We start from the raw sequence: 20,981 nt of genomic DNA on the forward strand, positions 1-20,981 counted from the left end.
CTTCAATTTGAACTTTCATCTATCTACTCCTGGAAAATCTTCTTTATTGAGAGAAGAGGAGATTATGATTGGGAGAACAACTAAATAATCACAGTTAATCCTCCTCTCAGCTCCTGTCTAAGGCTGTGGGGGGTGGGGCATATGCACTTGTGTATGCATGTTTTCTGCATGAGTATTTCCTGTCTCAGTAAATGGTATCAGCCGCACAAGCCAGAAACTGGGAAACCTCTTTGATGATTCTGTCTCCTTCATTCCCACATCCAGTTGCCAAGTCCTGTTAACTGATTTCTCCAACCTGTCCACAAATGGAAAGCCTTCCTGGTCCTCAAACCAGAGTCCTCCCAGCCTCTGCCACAGCCTTCCACAGCGCCCTCTACAGCCTCTTAAAAGTACTCATCACAGCTTGCAATTATGGCATGGCTTGGGTCTTTATTTTAATTAATGTGCTTAGACTATCAGGTTCATGAGGACAAAGACTGCATTTATTTTATTTATTGCTGAACCCCAAGCACCCAAACAGTGTCTGCCTCATTCTAGGTGCTCAATAAGTGTTTGATAAATGAAGGAAGAATGAATCCTTTCATATGTTTCCCCTATAAACTCTCACTAAAATGCCTCTAGTCTTTGCAAGACTCATCCTTTCTTTATTCAGTCCTTTGTCAGCTCAGCTCTCCTTGGCCGTCCCTCCCACATCTCATTTTGTCGGGTGGAAAGTCCCCTGTACCATCAGTATAGCGTTGCAGTGATGTCTAGAACTTCTTGTTTCCTCCTAGAGCATGGGGCTTTCCCCTCTGTCAAAACCCAAATCCAGATTCACTTCCTTCAGGAAGGTCTCCAAGTTCAATCCCCCCTCAGTGCATCATACTTAGTTCCTTTAGAACTAGAGTTGCACTAGGAAGATATCAATGTGTCCTCATGCATATGCTGCATTGAGAACACTCATCCTTTTTCATGAACTTGGGTAATGGCTGCCCAGCTGGTCTTTGGAGCCTCGTGTCTCCTTTCTCCCCTTCGACTGCCATGGAGAGTTGCCCACTGCAGGCATTCAGCCACTACTCACCTCTGCTTGCCGCACATCAGGGAACAAGCTCTTCACCTCACCTCTCACCCCACCATCCCCACTCATTCAGCCTTGCTCTCCTAGAACTCCATTCAAGAAATAAATAGGCTTGCAAAAACTCATCCGATTATTTCTATGTACCAGTGTTTATGTGCATTTTTAATATTTTTTCCTTTGTACATTCATTCATTATAAATCCATATCCCTCCTTCTTCCCCCAAAGAATCAGAGGCAGCTTACAAGGATAAATAAAAGCACATCACGATAGTATAAATTAGACCTAAGTGGGAAAGAAAAAGGAAAAAGGAAGGGAAGGGGTGTCGTTGGCACAAAGTCTGAAGCTAACACCATTATGCATCCGCTACAGCCCACTCACTGGGAGACAACAGGCCCTAAATTGGCTCCAGGCTGCCTAGCAGTTGCTTCATAAAGAGAAAACATTTACAGCATCTCCAAGATAAAATGTGAACTAATGACCAGAAGAAGAACAACTAGTCCTGGTTCTACGAGGCCACGGTGTAGTGCAGTGTGAGTGCGGGAGGTGGGGCGGGCGAGGGGGTGTGTCAGTGCATTTGCTCTATGTCACTCTCAAGACTGATGCATGTCAGCATCACCAGGGAGGCCTTCAGAAACACTGTTTGGGGCCTCATCTCAGACCAGTTAAATGATCAACTCTGGGAGTGGGACTGGGTAGCCCTATTTTAAAAATTTCCCCTAGTGATTTTCAGCCTGGGTCAAAAGCCATGATTTAAAAGAATGAACAGTCTGTGAATCTGGCAGGCACCCCTCCAGCCAAATTTCTGGAAGTCTTTTGATGATATCTCCATTGGAACAGTTATATAAAGGTCAAGATTTTCTAGTTGACTCTCACTCCTTGATGTCAAGAACAGTATCCTTTTTTTTTTTTTTTCCAATTGAGGTATAATTGACAAATAAAATTGTATATATTTTTTGAAGTGTACAGTGTGATGATTTTACAACCCAGACATTGTGAAATGACTACTACATCAAGTAAATAACACATCCATCATCAATTGCCAAGATATGGAAACAACATAAGTATCTGTTGATGGATGAATGGATAAAGAAAATGTGTTCTATATACATAATGGAATATTATTTAGCCATAAAAAGGAAGGGAATCCTGCCATTTGTGACAATATGGATGAAACTGGAGGGCATTGTGCCAAGTAAAATAAGCCAGACAGGATAAAACAAATACTGTATAACATTAATTATATGTGGAATCAAAAAGAGCCAAACACATAGAAACAGTAAAATGGTTACCAAGGGCTGGGGACAGGAGATGGGGAGATGTTGCTCTACGTGGTCAAAGGGTACAAATTTCTAGTTATAAGATGAATAAGTTTTGAGGAACTGATATACAGTATGGTTACTATAGCTAATAATATTGTATTGTATACTTGATTTCCTTAAAGAGTAGATTTTTAGCATTCTCACCAAAAAAGGAACAATACCTTAATAATTTTAGATCCCCAGCAACTTGCATAGTATCTGACACATAGTAAAAGTGAATTAATTATACATATTTTATTTTTATATATTTATATAAATATATACAATTCATTTTTGTATTTATATATATTGTTATGGATTAAATTTTTGTGTCATTCCACTCCCCTCTCCCACCAAATTCATATGTTGAAATGCTAACCCTCAGTGTGGTTATATTTAGAGATGGGGGCCTATAAGGAATTAGGTTAAATGAAGTCATAGGATGGGGCCCTGATCTGATAGAAATAGTGTCCTTATCAGAAGAGACACCAGAGAACTCACCCTCTTTCTCTCTATGTACACATGTACTGAGAAAAGGCCATGTGAGGACATAGTGAGAAGGTGGCCATCTGCAAGCCAGGAAGAGAGCCCTCAACAGATACAGAATCAGCTGGACTCTTGATCTGGGACTTTTAGTTTCCAGAACTGTAAGAAAATAAATTTCTATTGTCTAACCCACCCAGTCTGGTATTTTGTTACGACATCCACAGCTAACTAAAACATATGTCATATATATGAATTATATATGCGTGTGTGTGTGTGTGTGTGTGTGTGTGTGTGTATAGTGTAGATAATACATATAAAAGAACCCCCCCCAAAACAAAGGCACAATCAATCAATCAATTAAAGCAAATGCATAGCTGACTGCCTGTCAAGTTAATTTTGTCAAAATATCATCCCTTGACCAACCTTGTTTGACAACCATGTGTCAGTGTAATTTGCTATGTGGGCTCATGAACAGCCATGATCAGCTCTTCTGCTCCATGTTTCAGCCCCAAACACACCAGACAATTGACACACAACAACTGCTTAGTAAAACTGAGTCTCTGGTCCAAAATGCACCCGATAACTTCTGGCTTATTCTTACCTAGTTATAGAATGTTATTTAGTGCTTTGCACCCTATAGGTACTTAACAAGGACTACAAACTATCAACTTCAGAAATGTAACAAGTGAGTTTGAATTTTATTTCCTTCGTTTAAAAACATAGCTCTTAACATTTGGGATTCATTTGGGAGACCATTGATACAATCAATGGACCCGCTGAGTCATGACAGGAGACCTGTGTCCCCTATCACAGGCCACCGCTCCTCTGGGTGGCCCTAGTCACACCACTGTCCTCTCTAGGCTGTGGTTACTGCTCCCCTCTGGATCCCTCACATGAGGGCTGGTAACATTTATTCCAGCTACACCATCCTTTGTTGTTCCTTAAATTCTGCCCATCCCTTTGTAAATGGTCCTTTCAGTAAATTCTCTCAGTTCCCCAGTTTAATTGTGCCACCTGGTTCCTGCTGGGACCCATGAATACAGCCTCCAAAATACATCTGGGGACTCAAAACCATTTGGAAAAACCTAAGAAACTAAAGTCATTCTATAAGCAGATCTTTCAATTACAATTTTTTTTTTTTTTACTGCAAAACAAGTTAGTATTTTTCTTCTTAACTGGTAGAATACTTTAAAAAAAAAAAAAAACCCTCTATTCAAGAATGTATGCTTGTATTGAAAATTCTCCTGAAGCTCTCCAGGGCTGGGAGCTTGGGAAACACAGTGTTCGACTTACATTTTCCTAGCTGGCTGCTGGGCATCCCACGTATGAGAGGACTGAAAGCTTGAGTAAGAGACAGATAAATGGCCTCTATTCCTTGCCTCCAAGCTACATGTTCCGTCATCCTGTCAGGGAAGGAAATTAAAATTGTCTGACACACTGAGCTTCATAAAATCACACTATTCTCTCCAGGATCCTGTGTGCCTCTAGATATCTACACCACAAGGAGTCTTTTGTGAGGATCCAAGCTACAATCTTCATCTCAGGATTAGCGCTTAAGTCCAAGAATCCTTGATGACTAGGGTCTCTCTTTGTCCCTTTTGAAAAATAAACTATGTAAACTTTTCTTTCTCAATCCTCCTGAACTTTCTCTATCTTTTAAGAATCCTAAAATAATAGCCAGTGGCTCTACCATCCAAGTCTTCTAAGATGAATAACTGAAAATACTTATAATTTGCAACCTGCTTCATTATTCACTCCTCAAGGGTTTTCTCAATTTCTGAGGTGCTTTTTCACTCCTCCCAAACAGGTGTCACTCAATCTAGAATCAACTTAACATTTGTTTTTCTAAAAACTGAGTGTAGCAATTTTCACTTGAGAACAAAAGCCCACCATTAAACCACTTCCCCCAGAAACCTTAAATATGATTTCAACATTATTTTTAAAAGTATAACATAGTTTAAAAAATCATCAGGCAACTAGTCTAGAAATCAATGTCATATAGTCTGTACAGGATTAGAAAAAATTATCCTCCAAAAGGTAGTAACTTAAGATTGTGTCTATTTTTTCCTAAATTTCTAAAATTTCTCAGAAAATCTGTTACCCTCTACAATAGCATAATCGTTATCATTGTGAAGCACTGAGGACATTCCAGAGTTACAGAAATCATCTGAGTAATCTGATTTTGCCCCTTCCTCTGTTGGAAAAGGAAGTACAGATCTTTAAAAATCTAGATTCTTCTTTTCACTTTCATATCACTTTATTTTTTCATCTGCATTTAAGGCCCTTTGCATTTCCTCCCAACACTGTAACCAACAAAAACCAATGATGCGGCAAAGTGTTACCCATGTTCCACTTACTCTGGGTAAATAACCAACAGTGGACACCAGTCCACCACCCAGGTCTGTCTCCTACCCTCCCTGGCCCCATCTTCTCCTTTCTTCCCCTTGGACTCCAGAGGTCTCACCTGCGCTAGAGCTGGTTCCACGACTGATTTAATGTTGCAATGCCATGGACCTGGTCTACGTAAACATGCAAATGATAGAACAGATGTATTTACAGAGGATCTACTTTGTGCAAGTCACAGCGCGAGGTGTTGAGGGAGAGCAGGACAGTTACCTCCTTTAAACAATTTACAGCCTACTAAGTTGGAAGCACTAAGACAAACTGTGGATCACTACAATTCAAAGATAATCTGACAGACTTGAAAAGAGATGTGGGAATAAATGTGTTTTAAGGAGTTACTGGGGTAATGATCATGTAGAGCTGAAAAAATGGTGGCTATTCAGGATGAGCTTTTTTTTAAAGGGCCATAATTTTGAGAAAGACTCTCAGGAGGGTGTGGCCATCAAAGAAAAAAGCATGAAATAAGACAAAGGAGGAAAATACAGGACATATATAAGAATAGTGAAGAATCCTGCTTGCCTGGATTGGAAAGGCAATTTGGGGCTCTATTACATGGGGTCCTATAAGTCAGAGTGAGGAGATGGGACCTTATTCCTAGGCAAAGGGAAGGAGCTGAAACGCATAGAGCAGGATTGATCCGAAGTCTGTTAGGGATGAGTGTAAGGAGGAGGAGGGAGGCTGAGATAATTACCAGTGACAAGAAGCTGCACCTGAAGCTTGCACAAAAAGCAAGACTTGACTGGCTCCTCTCAAAATAGCCCCACATTTGGGGGAGGGCAGAGATGGAGTAAAGATAAGATGGGGCTGCCAAAGACATTATTTTCTTGTTCGACTAGTCAGCTCCCCTACTTCTGAAGGTCAGTGCCTTCAAATTTTCACCTAATAAGTTAAACAGCTTACATATTTCAGAATAAAAATTCCCTTCTCCTGAGAAGATGATGTGTTTCCAAATTCTCTCTTTTGCTAAAATGGCTAAAGAAAGTTCAAAGCTGACGGAGCCAGAGCAATAGCTGTAGGAGAGAATGGCGTTTAAAAGACTGATGAGTGAGTGATGTCAGTGGTGATCTCAGCATCTATTTAGATAAAACTCCTTACGGCTTTGTGGCTAATAAAAAATTAACTTCCCCCAAAGGCTATGTGTATAAAATTCAATACATTAAAAAATAAAGGCTCTGTGAAATGCTGGCACATGCTACAACATGAATGAACCCTGAGGACATTATGCTAGGTGAAAAAAGGCAGACACATAAGGACAATGATTGTACCAAGAACAGTCAAATTCAAAGAGAAAGAAGGTAGAATACTGGTAACCAGGGGCTGAGGGAAAGAGGCAAAAGGAGTTACTGTTTAATGGGTACAGAATTTCAGTTTGGGGTGGTGAAAAAGGTCTGGAGATGGAATGTGGTGATGATTGCACAATAATGTGAATGTACTTAATGCTGCTGATTTGTACACTTGTAAAAGGTTAAAATGGTAATTGTGGTGAGTATATTTTACTACAGTGAAAAAAAAAAGCCTCATTGAAGTCTGTATTGTGATTATAACACCAAATTCTAATTTACTAATTTTTAGAAACAAAGTTCATGCTATATGGTCTGGTGGAATCATGCCCGCTGACTGGCAATCTACAGGGCTTCTCTGGTCTACTGGAGAAGTCACGTGGCTCTAAGAAGCTTGCTTGACGAATGAGGAGTCAGAGCAAGGAGCTGGGTCTGGTGATGGTTACCAGTGGAGAGATGATTTTGCCTAATGTTCTCATCCTCAATATAGGAATATATCTGCCAAGGAAGCCTGAATCTTTGCATCAGTCAGTCCGAGCACTCTTCCTCAAGACAGTGTCACCAGTCAAGGTTATTTTTCAAAGCAGTTTATCAGAGTCAGGAAGGCAGCAAGAAAATATGACTAACACATCAATAGCTATTAGAAAAAGTGATGAAATCTAAAGTCCTCAGTAGAGAGAAGAAGAGCAGGATCAGGAAATATTCTTATAGGATCAAATTTTGTGATTTTAAGATGAAAATTTTAAACCCAACATTCATTGTCCTACATAGAAATGCTCTGGCATCTTGATGACAGTAGAAGACCAATTAATAAGGCTGTTTACCTTTTCAGGTTGTCATGGCACATATGAGACTCTCTAGGATTGAAACATGCTACTAGGGAAGGAAAGAAACTGGTATGAAGTGGGGGAAAGATAAGAAGAAAAAGGAAATATTGAGAAGGAAGGGAGACAAATAAGGAAGGAAGATAGTTGTGAAATACTGTTGTGAGAAGAAAGAAGTCTCCATGAGATGGAGAGCTAACATATATATCCCAAAGCACTGGAAATAGCGACAAAGCTGCATAAAACATTTCTGGAAGAGAATAAAAACACACTAATAAACAACAAGTTTCTACTGTATAGCACAGGGAACTATATTCAATATCTTGTAGTAACATATAATGAAAAAGAACATGAAAAGGATATGTATGTATATGTATGACTGAAACATCATACCAGAAATTGACACAACATTGGAAACTGACTATATGTCAATAAAAAAATATCTGGGGGTGAAAAAACCACACACACATAAAACATGGTACTAAAAAGGAAGAAATTTAAAGCCAGAGTAGTGACCTGAGCAGATACTTGATAACCTGGAGGCTTGGACTTAAAGTTCATGTAGACACATTTTGGGTGAGGGGTTGGGACTAAGACCCAACAGAAAAAACAATCTGACCACCCACCCAGGAGACCCTAGTGAATCTTGTCTGTCTCTATTTAGGCAACCAGCAGGGAAAAACATGTAATTTCCTGAAAAGTCCAAACTCCATGCTTGATCCTTACTCAGGCTTGCAGTTGAAATTTATACTGAATCCCTGGAAACCCCAGTTCGAAATATAAACAGAAAATTAGGTTGTGGAACAGAGATGCCCTTGTCACTCCTGGTATATATAAATGCAAAACTATGTGTGGAAACACAGACACACCTGGGTGGAGAGGGATTCTCACAAAATATTCAGCCTCATTTAATATGAGCTCACCATAAAAAATCACAGAATAAGCAAGTCACAATTTTGTGTAAGGCACAGTCAATGGTCACAAAATACAGGAGGATTAAATTCAAGAACTTGAGTTACCAGACTGGGACTTAGAAAGTGACTATCAAAGAAAATTATTATTTTAAATTATTAAAGTTATAACAGAAGTAATTAAAACACAGGAATGAGAAATGGAAAAAGACAAGGCTGCTATGAATGACATTGATGATGATAATAATAATAGTGCAGCACTGACCACCTGCTAGGCACTTTTCTAAATGCTTTGCAAATATTAATACATTTAATCCTCACAACACTGTTAGATTGTATTATGAGGTATTATTATTTTCCCATTTTATAGATGAGAAAACTGGCACACAGAGAGGTTAACTGACTTGCTCCAGGCCACACATCTAATAAGTGACAGAGGTGAAGTTTGCACAAAAACAATCTTTACCCAAATGTCTCAGTCATTTGAGCTGCTATATATGAAACAAAGATAGCATAAGCTGGGTAGCTTATAAACAACAGAAACTTATTCTACAGTTCTGGAGGCTGGAAAGATCAAGTTCACTGCTGGCATATTTGGTGTCTGGTGAGAAGCCATTTCCTGGTTCATAGATGGCTGTCTTCCTACTGTGATCTCACTTGGACAAGGGGGTAAGGGATCCTTGGGGTCTCTCTTACAAGGGCTCTAGTCTCATTCAGTTGGGCTCTACCTTCATGACCTAATCACCTCCCAGAAGCCCCATCTCCTAAGACCATCACATTGGAGGCATCAGACAGTGTTTAGGGTTTCAACACATGAATTAGGGGGGAAACACAAACTTTCAGTCTATAGCATCAGAGTATAGGATCTTAACCACTACAGTGAACCAAGACCCTTTTATATCCAAATAAAATTTAGAATCTCAAATATTTCAAAATTTGAAAATTACAAAAATGAAAAAAATTGAAATTATAAAGAAAATTCAGTGGATGAGTTAAATAGTAGATTAGGCATAGTTGAAGAACGATTTAGTGACCTTTAAAAGAGAACCAAAAAAAAAAAAGTGAGAATACAGCACAGGAAGAAAAAGAAATAAAAGTATAGAAGCAAGAGTAAGAAGCATAGAGAATAAAATGAGACCCAACATATTGCTAAAAGAAGTTTCAGAAGGAGAGAATAGACAGAACAATTAAGAGACAGTATTCAAAAACATAATACTAAGAAATACCCAGAATTGGTAAAAGATATAAATATTCAAGAAGCACGATATAAATAAAGGTAAACCATACATGGGAATATCATAGTGAAATTACCTAAGAAAATGAAGGGTAAATATTCAAAATAAGCAATAAAAGGAAAGAGAGGGGTTCTCTGCAAATAACAGCTTGACTGATGACACATACCCCAATAGCAGCCGTAGAATCTAGAAGACTCTAGATTATTGAGAAGATTATATATTTAGAGTCCTGAGGAAAAACAGTGTCAACCTAAATTTTACACCCAGGTAGAATATCATTCAGGAATGAGGACAAAATAAAAACTTTTTTTAACAACAAAGATGGAGAGAGTCCCCTACATTTAGATATTTGCTGCAAGAACAACAAATTGAAAGATGTGCTTCAGGTAGAAGAAAATGAACTCAGAAGAATGTGTAGGAGGCAAGAAACAATGCTGAGTAATGAAGTTGGTAAACACTGAAAAATCCATTTGGGGGATTAAAAACCAGTACTAGAGAAAATTAAAATGGAAAACTGAAGTGTGATCTGTGGAAGGGTCCTGCGGGCCCACAATCACTGGGAGGAGAGTAGAGCTTGGAATGACATTAGACTTTGTTAAGTTACTCGCAAGTATTAAAATATAAGGGCTACCATCCAAAGAATGGGAGTCGAATGCTGAATTATCAATTAGGGGGGAAATGACAAAATAAAGGAAAACTTGATCAAAGTTGTATAATAAAGAAAGAGACAGAACAAAAAAGATTAGAAATAGCATGATAAATAAGGAATAGAATACCAGGTGACAGAAATAGATCTAAATGTACCAGTAACCACAGTGATTGTAAACTGACTTGACTCCTCAGTTAACAGGCAGAGATTATCAGCCTGAAAAGTAAAACAAAATCCAACTATATCCTATTAATGGGAGAACTTCTAAAACACGATACTGAAGATTGACATTGAAGAGATAGAAAAAGGCATACCAGACTTAGATTTCTAATAGGATGGAGAACTGTCACCCCAAACACCCAGATCTGGAAAAATCACCCAGAGACACTGTAAAATGTCTTATTAAGCCCATAAGAAATTAGGGGAAATCCTTAAGAGAGAGGAAAAGCAAAGAGGAAGCCCATATCACAGAAGGAGATAAACACAAACACAGAAAGTGGAGCCGCCCTGAGTCAGGGGTCAGCAAACTATGGCCTGGAAGCCAAGCCCGCCTCTCCTGTTTTCCTAAAGTTCTGCTGGAACCCAGCCAAGCCCAGTGTTTACATACTGTCTCTGGCTCCTTTGGCATTACAACAGCACAACTGAGTAATTTCAACATCTCTGTTGCATGACTGGCAAACGTGAAAATATTTATATCTAGCTCTTTACAGAAAAAGTTCACTGACCCCTGTTCCAGGGGCCCAGGGTGAGGTAACATGGAGTGAGGCATAGAAATCCAAAGGCCTTTGCTCTGTATACAGTGAATGAGGTGAAATGGAAACTCCCTCAAAATAGGATACTTGAAACTACATTACTCTATGAAAAATAATGGGTTGAGGGAAAATCTGACTCTCTGCAAAGGGCTCAGATGAGGAAAGCTAGCTGGCAGCCTGCCACTGCTACTGGGATTACTGAGTTTAGTGGCCACTGCCTGGACTCATGCCCACCTAAAAGCAGCCTGCCAGCTCAGAGGTCCACTTCCAAGGGCATCTCTCAGCACCCTCCAGCTATACTCTAAATGAGGTGTTAGCAGCCTTTCTTCTCTTGTTTCTGTTCATTATTTCACTCACTATGGTTGACACCTGTGTGGCCCCAGTTAACTCCCCAGGTAACATTTATCATTGACGTTACTCTTCTGGTTACAAAGTTGCATGTTTGGAGTCATCTGTCCCCAGCTTGCTTGCTTGCTTGCTTTCTTGCTTGCTTGCATTCTGTTACTTTTAATGCACAATATTACAGCATGCAGGGTTAAAACATATATATATATGTTTTATATACACACACACACACACATACCACTATTCTTTTTGGAAGACCTGAATGCAGTAGAAACACCTAAATGTAGATGCTTCAAATTGAAATATTAAGTGCTTCATTTAGCAATGTGTTTTGGTTTGTTTTTTAGCAGAATGATAACACTAAGAAGTAATTTTTTTCTAAATCTATATTTAGATTACCATAACAAGGAACACTGTCCTTGTTTCTGAGAGCTCTGTCCTTGCCTAGGTAAGATTATAGGAGATTTGGGGCAGTGACTGAACCATGACCAGAAGGTATGGGATTGGACCAGTGTTCACTTCATGCTGGAGAAGAGACTGAAAAAACAATAGGCTGGGTTTGGTGCTGTGAATTCTTGATGTACCCAGCACAGTGTTGTTCAATAATGAATAATTCCTTGAAGAAGGTACTGATTGCTAGCTTCTCATGGGTACTTGGTGAGAACTTGGGGCAAGCCAACCCCATTGGGAGGGGATGGATTTTTCATTTTCCCCTGGACCACCTCCCTGACACCCCTTTTCCTTCCCCCCATCAATAGTCCTGGGAAGACTCTAAAGGAGAATAGTTTCACCCCTTGGGAACTGAGATTGTTGGAGCCTCGCCTCCAGCTGGAGAAGGCACATGGCTTCTCTCCTGGATGCAGGCTGGCCAGCCACAACCACATCATGGCAGGTGATGCCAGGGAGAATTGGTGGCTGGTGGGAGACCTCCTGGAGAAGTGCTGGCCTATGATCACATCGAGTGTATTAGTTCTATATTTCTCTGGTTATAATCCCCCTTCAGTCTCTAAGACTTCAATAAATCCTGTGGATTGCCACAGGCTACTAGCATGTGAAAGTAAGGAAATTCTGTTTTCATGCTTGGAGCAAAGCTGGGAGGGAGGACAGCAACTGCCTATGTGAGGCCAGATATGAGATGGCTAAAGATGATCTGCTGGGCAGTGGGGCTGCAGATGGAGCCACGGGGCTGCCTGTGATGAAAGCTTCAACCAGGACACTTTTGTGTAACACGTAGGCATTTCCAAAAACACGTGTGGAAGAGAAACAGGTAAAAATACTGAATGGTGGTTATGACAAAGCCATTTATATATAAAAAGAAGTGAGGCTTTATTTTCAGATTCACTATCTGGGACTCCTGGTATTTGGTGCATGAACAGATCTGGGGAAAGTTCTATGGACTAGACCTTGGAAACAATGGCTTAAGGGAATAACCCTCCTGAGGATTCACATTATTGTAAGTGCTTCAACTATTGATAGGAACTTAGCGTCTATTCCAGATATTGGGGATAGCTAGGGGGCCTTCTCAAATCACACCATTATGATACATTTGAGCTCACACCCAGGTAAAAATCTAGAGTGAGTCCTCATGCCTGACTGGTGGCTTTGTCCTATCACTTCCTATAGATTCCCAGCATAGTTCTAGATATTTGTGACAAAAGAAGGATGACCAGACTGGCAAATCCTAAGACAAGGAGACAGTAGAGTTCAGGGCTCAGAAGCCAGGTTATCTGGCTTTAAAACTAGGTTCTTATGAGCTGTGTAATACTGGGCAAGGCAAGTCACTTCCCTGTGCCTTGGTTCCCCAGTTACACAATACAGCTAACAAAAGTGCACACCTCACAGGGTTGTTGCTGCAGATTGAATTATTTCATACATGCAAAGCGCCTAGAACAGTGTCTGGTGTGTAGTTAGTGCTCAATAAATGCTGGATGTTCCTACTGGAAGTTCAGGCAAAGGACTGGATGTAGTCAAGGATCTGTCATTCGAGGGTTTTGATTCAGATATCTGCTTCTCACAACAAACCACCTTAAAGCAATAATGCATTACAGTTTCTCATAATTTCATTGGTTGACTGGGATCATATGGGTAGTCTTTCTGCTTGTCTCACTGAGGGTCTCTCATGTGGTTGTAGTCATGTGGTGGCTGGAGCTGGAGTCATGTGGCGGCCTGACTATAGTGGAATGTTCCAGATGACTCCTTCTCTCCTGCATCTGGTGTTTCAGTGCTCTAGGACATAGCAGCTCTTTCCACAGAGCTTCTCATCCTCCAGAGCTCAGAATAAACAAACTTAGAATTCAGTTTTCTCCTGCAGTGATAAGAATCAGAGACTCCACTGATCCTCACTTTACATCACCCCAAACCTGATTTAGTCTAACCAATCATAAATGGTTCCCCCAACCCAGTCTTCTCCTTGCTTCTATCCAACTTATATCCTGCCCTCATATTAACCTTCCAAAAACACTGTCTTTGTTTTGGTACCCAACAAAGCTTGAACTATTAATACTGTCAACATGATAATGTTCAAACACCTTAGGCTGTTATTCAAGGGTCCATAGGACTGTGTCTGAGAAGGATAGGGTTAGGTTGGAGGATGACAGAAGGGAAACTCACAGATACCAACAGGTACCGCTTTCTAGCTCTATTGAGCCTCTAAAGGTATACCAACAGCACAAAGGAAACATCTGAATGCTGTATAATTTCTTTCATTATAGGAACAGACCAAGGAGGCGACAATGGTCAGAAGCCTGCAGGGATGAAAAATCTGCTGAACAAAAGGGCTCACAAAAACTTATTTTCTTTCCTGCTAGATGGGTAGCATGATCAACTTCTGCTACTTTGTAAAGCCACTCAAGCTACATCACTTAAAATAATCATCCATGCCTAATGTTTGAGTTCTGGGTCCCCATGTTCTTGCTGCATAATATTCTACAGTCTTTCTTTCTCTGCCTGCATCACAAGTTTTGCAGTTCCCTTTATCTACACCTGTGTAGAGGGCTAGGAGATTTCCCATTTCTCCGCAGAGGTTTTCTGAGGGCCGTCTTGGCCACGGTGGACCACAGAAGTCCTCTGTAATGGTGTCCCAATTTCAAGTTTAAACTTAAATGCCACACAATAATAAGTCTACTTCAAAACTCCCCCTCTTCCTTGACATAAACCTTTGGACTCATCCAAACTGGTCGATTCTTTCTGTTCCTTTTACTTCCTACTTCTTTGTCTCAATGCATAAGGTGGAAAAAGATGATAAAGAAGGAATGGAGAAGACATGAGTTGTTCCAATGTCCCAAGAAGCTGAGGAGCTGGATCACAAACCATTAGGGAAGCATGTGGGACAAGAAGTGTCTTGCCCTGTAGTTCTCTCACCTCTACTGCCTTTTACTCATATTTTTCCTTAAATATGTGAGATATTCTATCTCCTCAAATTCTGAGCATGCTTTAGGAAGAGAAGGGATTTATTTTAAACTTTTTCTACCATGTATATTTATCTTTACCCAGAGAAGCTATAGATAACTATTTCTTGGTTGAGTATCCCAATTAAAGGCAAAGTTCATACAGTTCACCCAGCCATCCATCAATCAACCCCATTTAATGAGTCAAAGAACATTTACTGGCTGACCCTTATTCACCTTGCAGCCCTGCTAGGGGGTTGCTCATCACAGCGCATGGTTTATGCAGTTCCAGAACGCTTAGACTCCCCTTCATCTAATACACAGCACCCTATAAAACACTCAGCTTTAAAAATCATTATTATAAAAGTAATACAGGCTCACAGCAAACATTAAAACAGTATAAAAGGGCATAAAGGGAAAAGCAAAACTCTCCTGGTCACCACTCCACCAAAATTTTCTATTCCAATTACTCAAAAGCAACAGTTGCTGACAGTTTCTTTTATTTCCTTCCAGAAATGAGCATTATTATTTTTACATAAGTGAGATCATTCTATATCTATTTTTCCATTGTTGATCCCCATCCCTCACCTATATGGTGTATCTTTGTTCTCTTTTCATATTAGTCCAAGTAACTCTCCTTGCTTTTTCTTTTTTTGGTAACAGTTTTACTGAGGTATAATCCACACACCATATAAGTCACCTATTTAAGGTGTATAACTCTGTGGCTTTTGGAATATTCATAGGGCTGTGCAGCCGTCACCACATCCTCATTCTTTTTAATGGTTGCAGAGCCTTTGTTTTATCCTATGCCATAATTTCAGTATTTGGTAAACTGAATTAAGCTATAGATTGGGAATGAGAAAGTAGGGGAAAAAAGCAAATTGTCTAGAAGCATAAAAATAAAGATGCTTTGAGGCTTCCACTGCTTTTTTAAGTCAATTTTAAGTAACTCTGTTATATTGATATGAAACATGGTTGGGAAAATATTCTCTCCACATTATCTGGATCTTTTCTTTCCAAATAGCAGGGCCCTAATAATCCATGTGGACAGAAATTCCTATTGCATTGTGCTGGATTTCCTTTAGAAGTCACTTATCTTCACTGCCAAGTAAAGCTTTATTTCATTTTAGTAAGTTAAAAAAATTATCTTTAATAATCCTCCCAAACTAAGATAGCTTATAATATTTCAATAGTAACATGACTTTTTTTCTTGCAGCATTTGTTTTAAATATAATGCAAAGGTAAGTATTTCAGATTAACACAATATTTATAAAATGTCTAAAGAAATGTAAGCAAATTGTTTTTGAAATTGTTTATAAATATTAGGGATTTTAAGCATATGTGGTGTTAAGTAATACTGACATGTCTGGGCAAATGTGCAAAATAGAAGGAAAATAACGCAACTACTCTTTCCCCATACTTACATTTCCACATAACAAATTCTCTGAGGGACAAAAAAAGATATTTGGTAATATTAGTAAGGCCTATAGTGACATCAGAAACACATATTTAAATAATTTAAATAAATGAACCTGAATCAGGTTAGGCAGGAAAACAGAGTTAGACTCAAATACTATGGAAGGCAGGAAAGAAAAGAACCACAGGCACTTGTTAGTATAAAAAGAGGAATTACTGTAGAGGTTGGAAAACATCTTTCTATAGATTTTTTTTTTAACTGAAGTATAGTTGATTCACAATGTTATGTTAATTTCTGGTGTACAGCGTAGTGATTCATTTATGCATATATATTCCTTTTCATATTCTTTTTCATTGTAGGTCATTACAAGATATTGAATATAGTTCCCTGTGCTATACAGTATAAACTTGTTTATCTATTTTATATATAGTAGTTAGTATCTACAAATCTCAAGCTCCTAATTTAACCCTCCCCCGCCTTTCCCCTCTGAAAACCATAAGTTTGTTTTCTATGCCTGTGAGTCAGTCTCTGTTCTGTAAATAAGTTTTTTTCTGTCCCCTCCTTTTGAAAAATATGATAACAGGACAGATTTGATGCCACATTCCTCCCTAAGGGCTGAGACTTGATTCCATAAGGTCATGCAGCTTGTGCATTCTGTTGTTACAATCCAGTCCCACAGTGAGTCTCAAAGTGAAATATCCAGTGTTTCTAAATGTTCAACGTCTAAGTTCCTGAAACCTTTCCCACTCAGGACCCATCTAGCACTCGGCAGTAATCTGTCAAGTGTTCATCCTCAAATGATCAGCCAACATACAACCATTTTTCTGAATTGAACAGATGTCAGAAACAGTAGAATTCTCAGATCTTCTTTTCTTCTTAGATCAAACTTCCTCATTTCTGGGATTTGACTGAGATCTTAAAAATCTGTATCTTAGATTCTCCTCCTAATTTCTCCAGGCAAAGTCTTGGTCTTAAAAGGTATGCCATTTTCCCAGGTTTCCTTAAAAATGTCTTTTACCTTCAAAATGACTTCATACTTTGGGGGGAGGGTATATCTCAAGTGGTAGAGTGCATGCTTAGCATGCATGAGGTTCTGGGTTCAATCTCCAGCACCTCCTCCAAGAATAAATAAGTAAATAAACCTAATTACCTCCCCTACCAAAAAAATAAAATAAAGAAATAAAATGACTTCATACTTCACCTCAGTGTCCTGGATTTAAAATCTAGCACATCTAAGGAGATGGTGGAGTTGTTTAAGTGGGGACAAAATAAAACCCAAGAAAATACAGTTCCCATTAAAAATAACCAAAAATATGTCAGATGTAGGAATCTCCACCCTCTTCATGCTTTTAAAAAATAAAAATACTACATAGAACTTTGGATATGTGGGCTGAACTCTGAGAAGAGAGAAAATAATTTTCAGTTCTTCCTTCCATAGAGTGGAAATCATTGTTATGAAAAACAGTACTCAGCAATTAGGGTGATGTTAAAAAAAAAAACAAACAAACCTGAAATGTTCTCTTCTTCCTACTTTTTGGAGACAGAGGAAATGATACTCGAGAGGACAGACTACAGAGATGGAGGGATTACCTACAGAGGGCGTGAGACTGTGGTTGGTGCATTAGAGGAATTGAAAAAAAGAACCGTGTATCACTGTATCCATAGCAGCAAACAACAAAACCCACTTTCCTAGTTTAAGAAGGAAAGCGATCTATTAAAGGGTGTTAGGTAGTTCCTAGAATTTCTGGGAGGGTCAAAACAGCAGTGTTTGAGGCTATCCAATGAGGGAAAAGGCTCAACCGTCACCAGGACACTGCTTCCCTGAGGACCCGCTGCAGCTCTGCTAGTCCCATGAAGCTTTGCTCACATCACCTACCCGGAGTGCTGGATGCTAGAAGCTATGCAGTATGGTAATGCATGTTACCCAGAATTATTGTGGTGCTCATTTCACAATGCATACAAATATTAAAACATTATGTTGTACACCTGAAACTAATATAATGTTATATATCTATTATACCTTAATTTTAAAAGGAAGAAAAAGAAGGCAGAGGAGGGGATGATGAAGACATGCTGGCTGGCAGAACTAGCTGGAAAAAAATAATACACACAGGCAGACCTTGGAGATATTGTGCATTTGGTTCCAGACCACCACAAGAAAACAAATATGGAAATAAAGCGAGTTGCACAAATTTTTTGGTTTCCCAATGCATATACAAGTTATGTTTGTACTATACTGTAGTCTATTTAAGTGTGCAATAGCATTATGTCTAAAAAAATGTTCATACCTTAATTGTAAAATACTTTCTTGCTTAAAAAAAAAAAAGGCTAACCATCATCTGGGCCTTCAGTGAGTCATAATCTTTCTGCTGGTGGAGGGTCTTGCCTCAAAGTTGATGGCTGTTGACTGATCAGGGTGGTTGCTGAAGATTGGGGTGGCTGTGGCAATTTCTTAAAATAAGACAATGAAGTTTGCTGCATCTACTGACTCTTCCTTTCACAAAGAATTTGTCTGTAGCATGCAATGCTGTTTGATGCCAGTTTACATACAGAACTTCTTTCAACATTGGAGTCGGTCCTCCCAAAATATGCTACCTCTTTACCAACTAAGTTTATGTAATATTCTAGATCCTTTGTGGTTATTTCAACTGTCTTCAGAGCATCTTCACCAACAGTAGTTTCCATCTCAAGAAACCACTTTCTTTGCTCATCCCTAAGAAGCAACTCAGATACATCTTCAGGCTCCACTTTCAATTCCTGTCTTCTTGCTATCTCTACCACATCTATAGTTACATTTTCACTGAGTTTTAAACCCCTAAAAGTCATTTATGAGGGCGGAGATCAACTTCTTCCAAACTCCTGCTAAAGTTGGTTATTTCTACCTCCTCCATGAATCACAAATGTCCTTCATGGCATCTAGAATGGTGAATCTTTTCCAGAAGATTTTCAATTTACTTTGCCTGGATCCATCAGAGGAATCACTAGCTATGGCAGTTACAGCCTTACCAAATGTATTTCTTAAATAATAAGACTTGAAAGGTGAAATTACTCCTTGATCCATGAGTTGCAGAATGGATATTGTGTTTGCAGGCATGAAAACAACATGAATCTTCTTGTACATCTCCATCAGAGCCCTTGGGTGACCAGATGCATTATCAATGAGGGGTAATATTTTGAAAGGAATCATTTTTTTTCTGAGCAGTAGATCTCAACAGTGGGCTCAAGTATTCAGAAAAGCGTGTTGTAAACAGATGTGCTGTCATCCAGGCTTTGTTGTTCCATACATAGAGCACAGCAGAGTAGATTGAACATAACTCTTAGGATCCAAGAATATTCAAAATGGTAAGTGAGCACTGGCTTCAACTTAAAGTCATCAGCTGCATTAGTCCCTAACAAGAGAGTCAGCCTGTCCTTGGAAGCTAGGCATTACTTTTTCCTCTATAGCTATGAAAGTCCTAGATGGCATCTTCTTCCAACAGAAGGCTATTTCGCCTACACTGAAAATCTCTTTAGTGGAGCCACTAAAACTGTGCCCCATAGAGTTAACAGAAGCTAATAACTAATAGAAATTGTCTTAAAGAATAACAGATAAAGGAACAGTTTGTTAAAACCCCTTTGCTTGAAACTATCCTCAATGATTAAGTTCACTTTAGTTTTGTTTTTTTTTTCCTTTGTCCTTTTCTTAAATTGCATACCATTCTGACTTCACCAGCCCAGTTGTTTTACAGGAACTTGGAGTCAGCCCCTGCCCAGTGAGAGCTGGCTGGGGGCTGGATGGGACCACTGACCCTAAAACAGGACCTGGACAGGTGTCCCATAAATGGTCTTTTGACATCAGAAAGCTGGAAAACTCCACCCTCAGGTCATGCTAAGTGCCTCCATTTTGATCATGCAGAAACGTAACCCAGACGTGCCTGCACAGAACACCGATTACCTCACTGTCTTCCCTACCTCCATTCACCTTTCCCCATGCCTGAGACCACCCTGCTTATCCCATAAATACTCCAATTCCCCCAGCAGATCTGAGCCTTGCTCTCCGAACTCACTTGGCTGCCTTGTGAATAAATTCTCTGCCGTAAACCTCAGCATCTCAGCCTTTGACTTGCAGTACATCTGGCAAATGGACCTGGTTTGATACCACCACCTTTATTAATTAGCTAGGCCTCCTGGAAAACTTGCCACAGCTTCTACATCAGCACTGGCTGCCTCACCTTGCATTTATGGAGACAGCCTCTTTCCTTAAACCTCATGAACCAACCTTTGCTAGCTTCAAACTTTCCTTCTGTGGCTTCCTCACCTCTCTCAGCCTTAACAGAATTGAAGAAAGCTAGGGCCTGGCTCTGGATTAGGCTTCGGCTTAACGGAATGTTGTGACAGTTTTGATCTTCTATCCAGACCACCAAAACTTGCTCTATATCAGCAATAAGGCTGTTTTGCTTTATAACGTGTATGTTCACTGGAGTAGCATTTTTAGCACCACACTCTAACCCACTGAGCTAACCGGCCGAGCTAGGAGTAGCACTTTTAATTTCCTTCAAGAACTTTTCCTTTGCATTCACAACTTGGCTAACTACTTGGCATAAGAGATCAGCTTTTGACCTTTCTCAGCTTTTGACATGTCTTCCTCACTAAGCTTGATCATTTCTAGCTTATGATTTAAAGTGGGAGACATGTAAGTCTTCCCTTCACTTGAACACTTAGAAACCACTGTAGGGTTATTAACTGGCCTAATTCAATATTGTGTCATGGGGAATAGGGAGGCCCAAGAAGAGGAAGAGAGATAGGGAATGACTGGTTGGTGGAGCAGTCAGAACACACATAACGCTTATCAAGTTTGCTGTCTTATAAGGGTAAGGCTAGTGGTGCTTCAAAATAATTACAATAGTAACATCAAAGATCACTGATCACAGATCTCCATAACAAATATAATAATAAAA

At 39.5% G+C, this 20,981-nt stretch overlaps 1 protein-coding gene across 1 annotated transcript in view; it reads right to left on the reverse strand.

Moving 5' to 3' along the window:
• Positions 1-20,981, reverse strand: part of CCDC148 (coiled-coil domain containing 148) — a 314,087-nt gene that overhangs the window by 87,442 nt on the left and 205,664 nt on the right. Inside the window, exon 16 of the mRNA XM_064484812.1 lies at positions 4,136-4,245. Within this exon, the coding sequence (XP_064340882.1) occupies positions 4,136-4,245 (110 nt within the window). The remainder of the gene's footprint in view (positions 1-4,135; positions 4,246-20,981) is intronic.

The sequence above is a fragment of the Camelus dromedarius genome, chromosome 4, assembly GCF_036321535.1.
Source record: "Camelus dromedarius isolate mCamDro1 chromosome 4, mCamDro1.pat, whole genome shotgun sequence".
Classification (NCBI taxonomy): Eukaryota; Metazoa; Chordata; class Mammalia; order Artiodactyla; family Camelidae; genus Camelus; species Camelus dromedarius.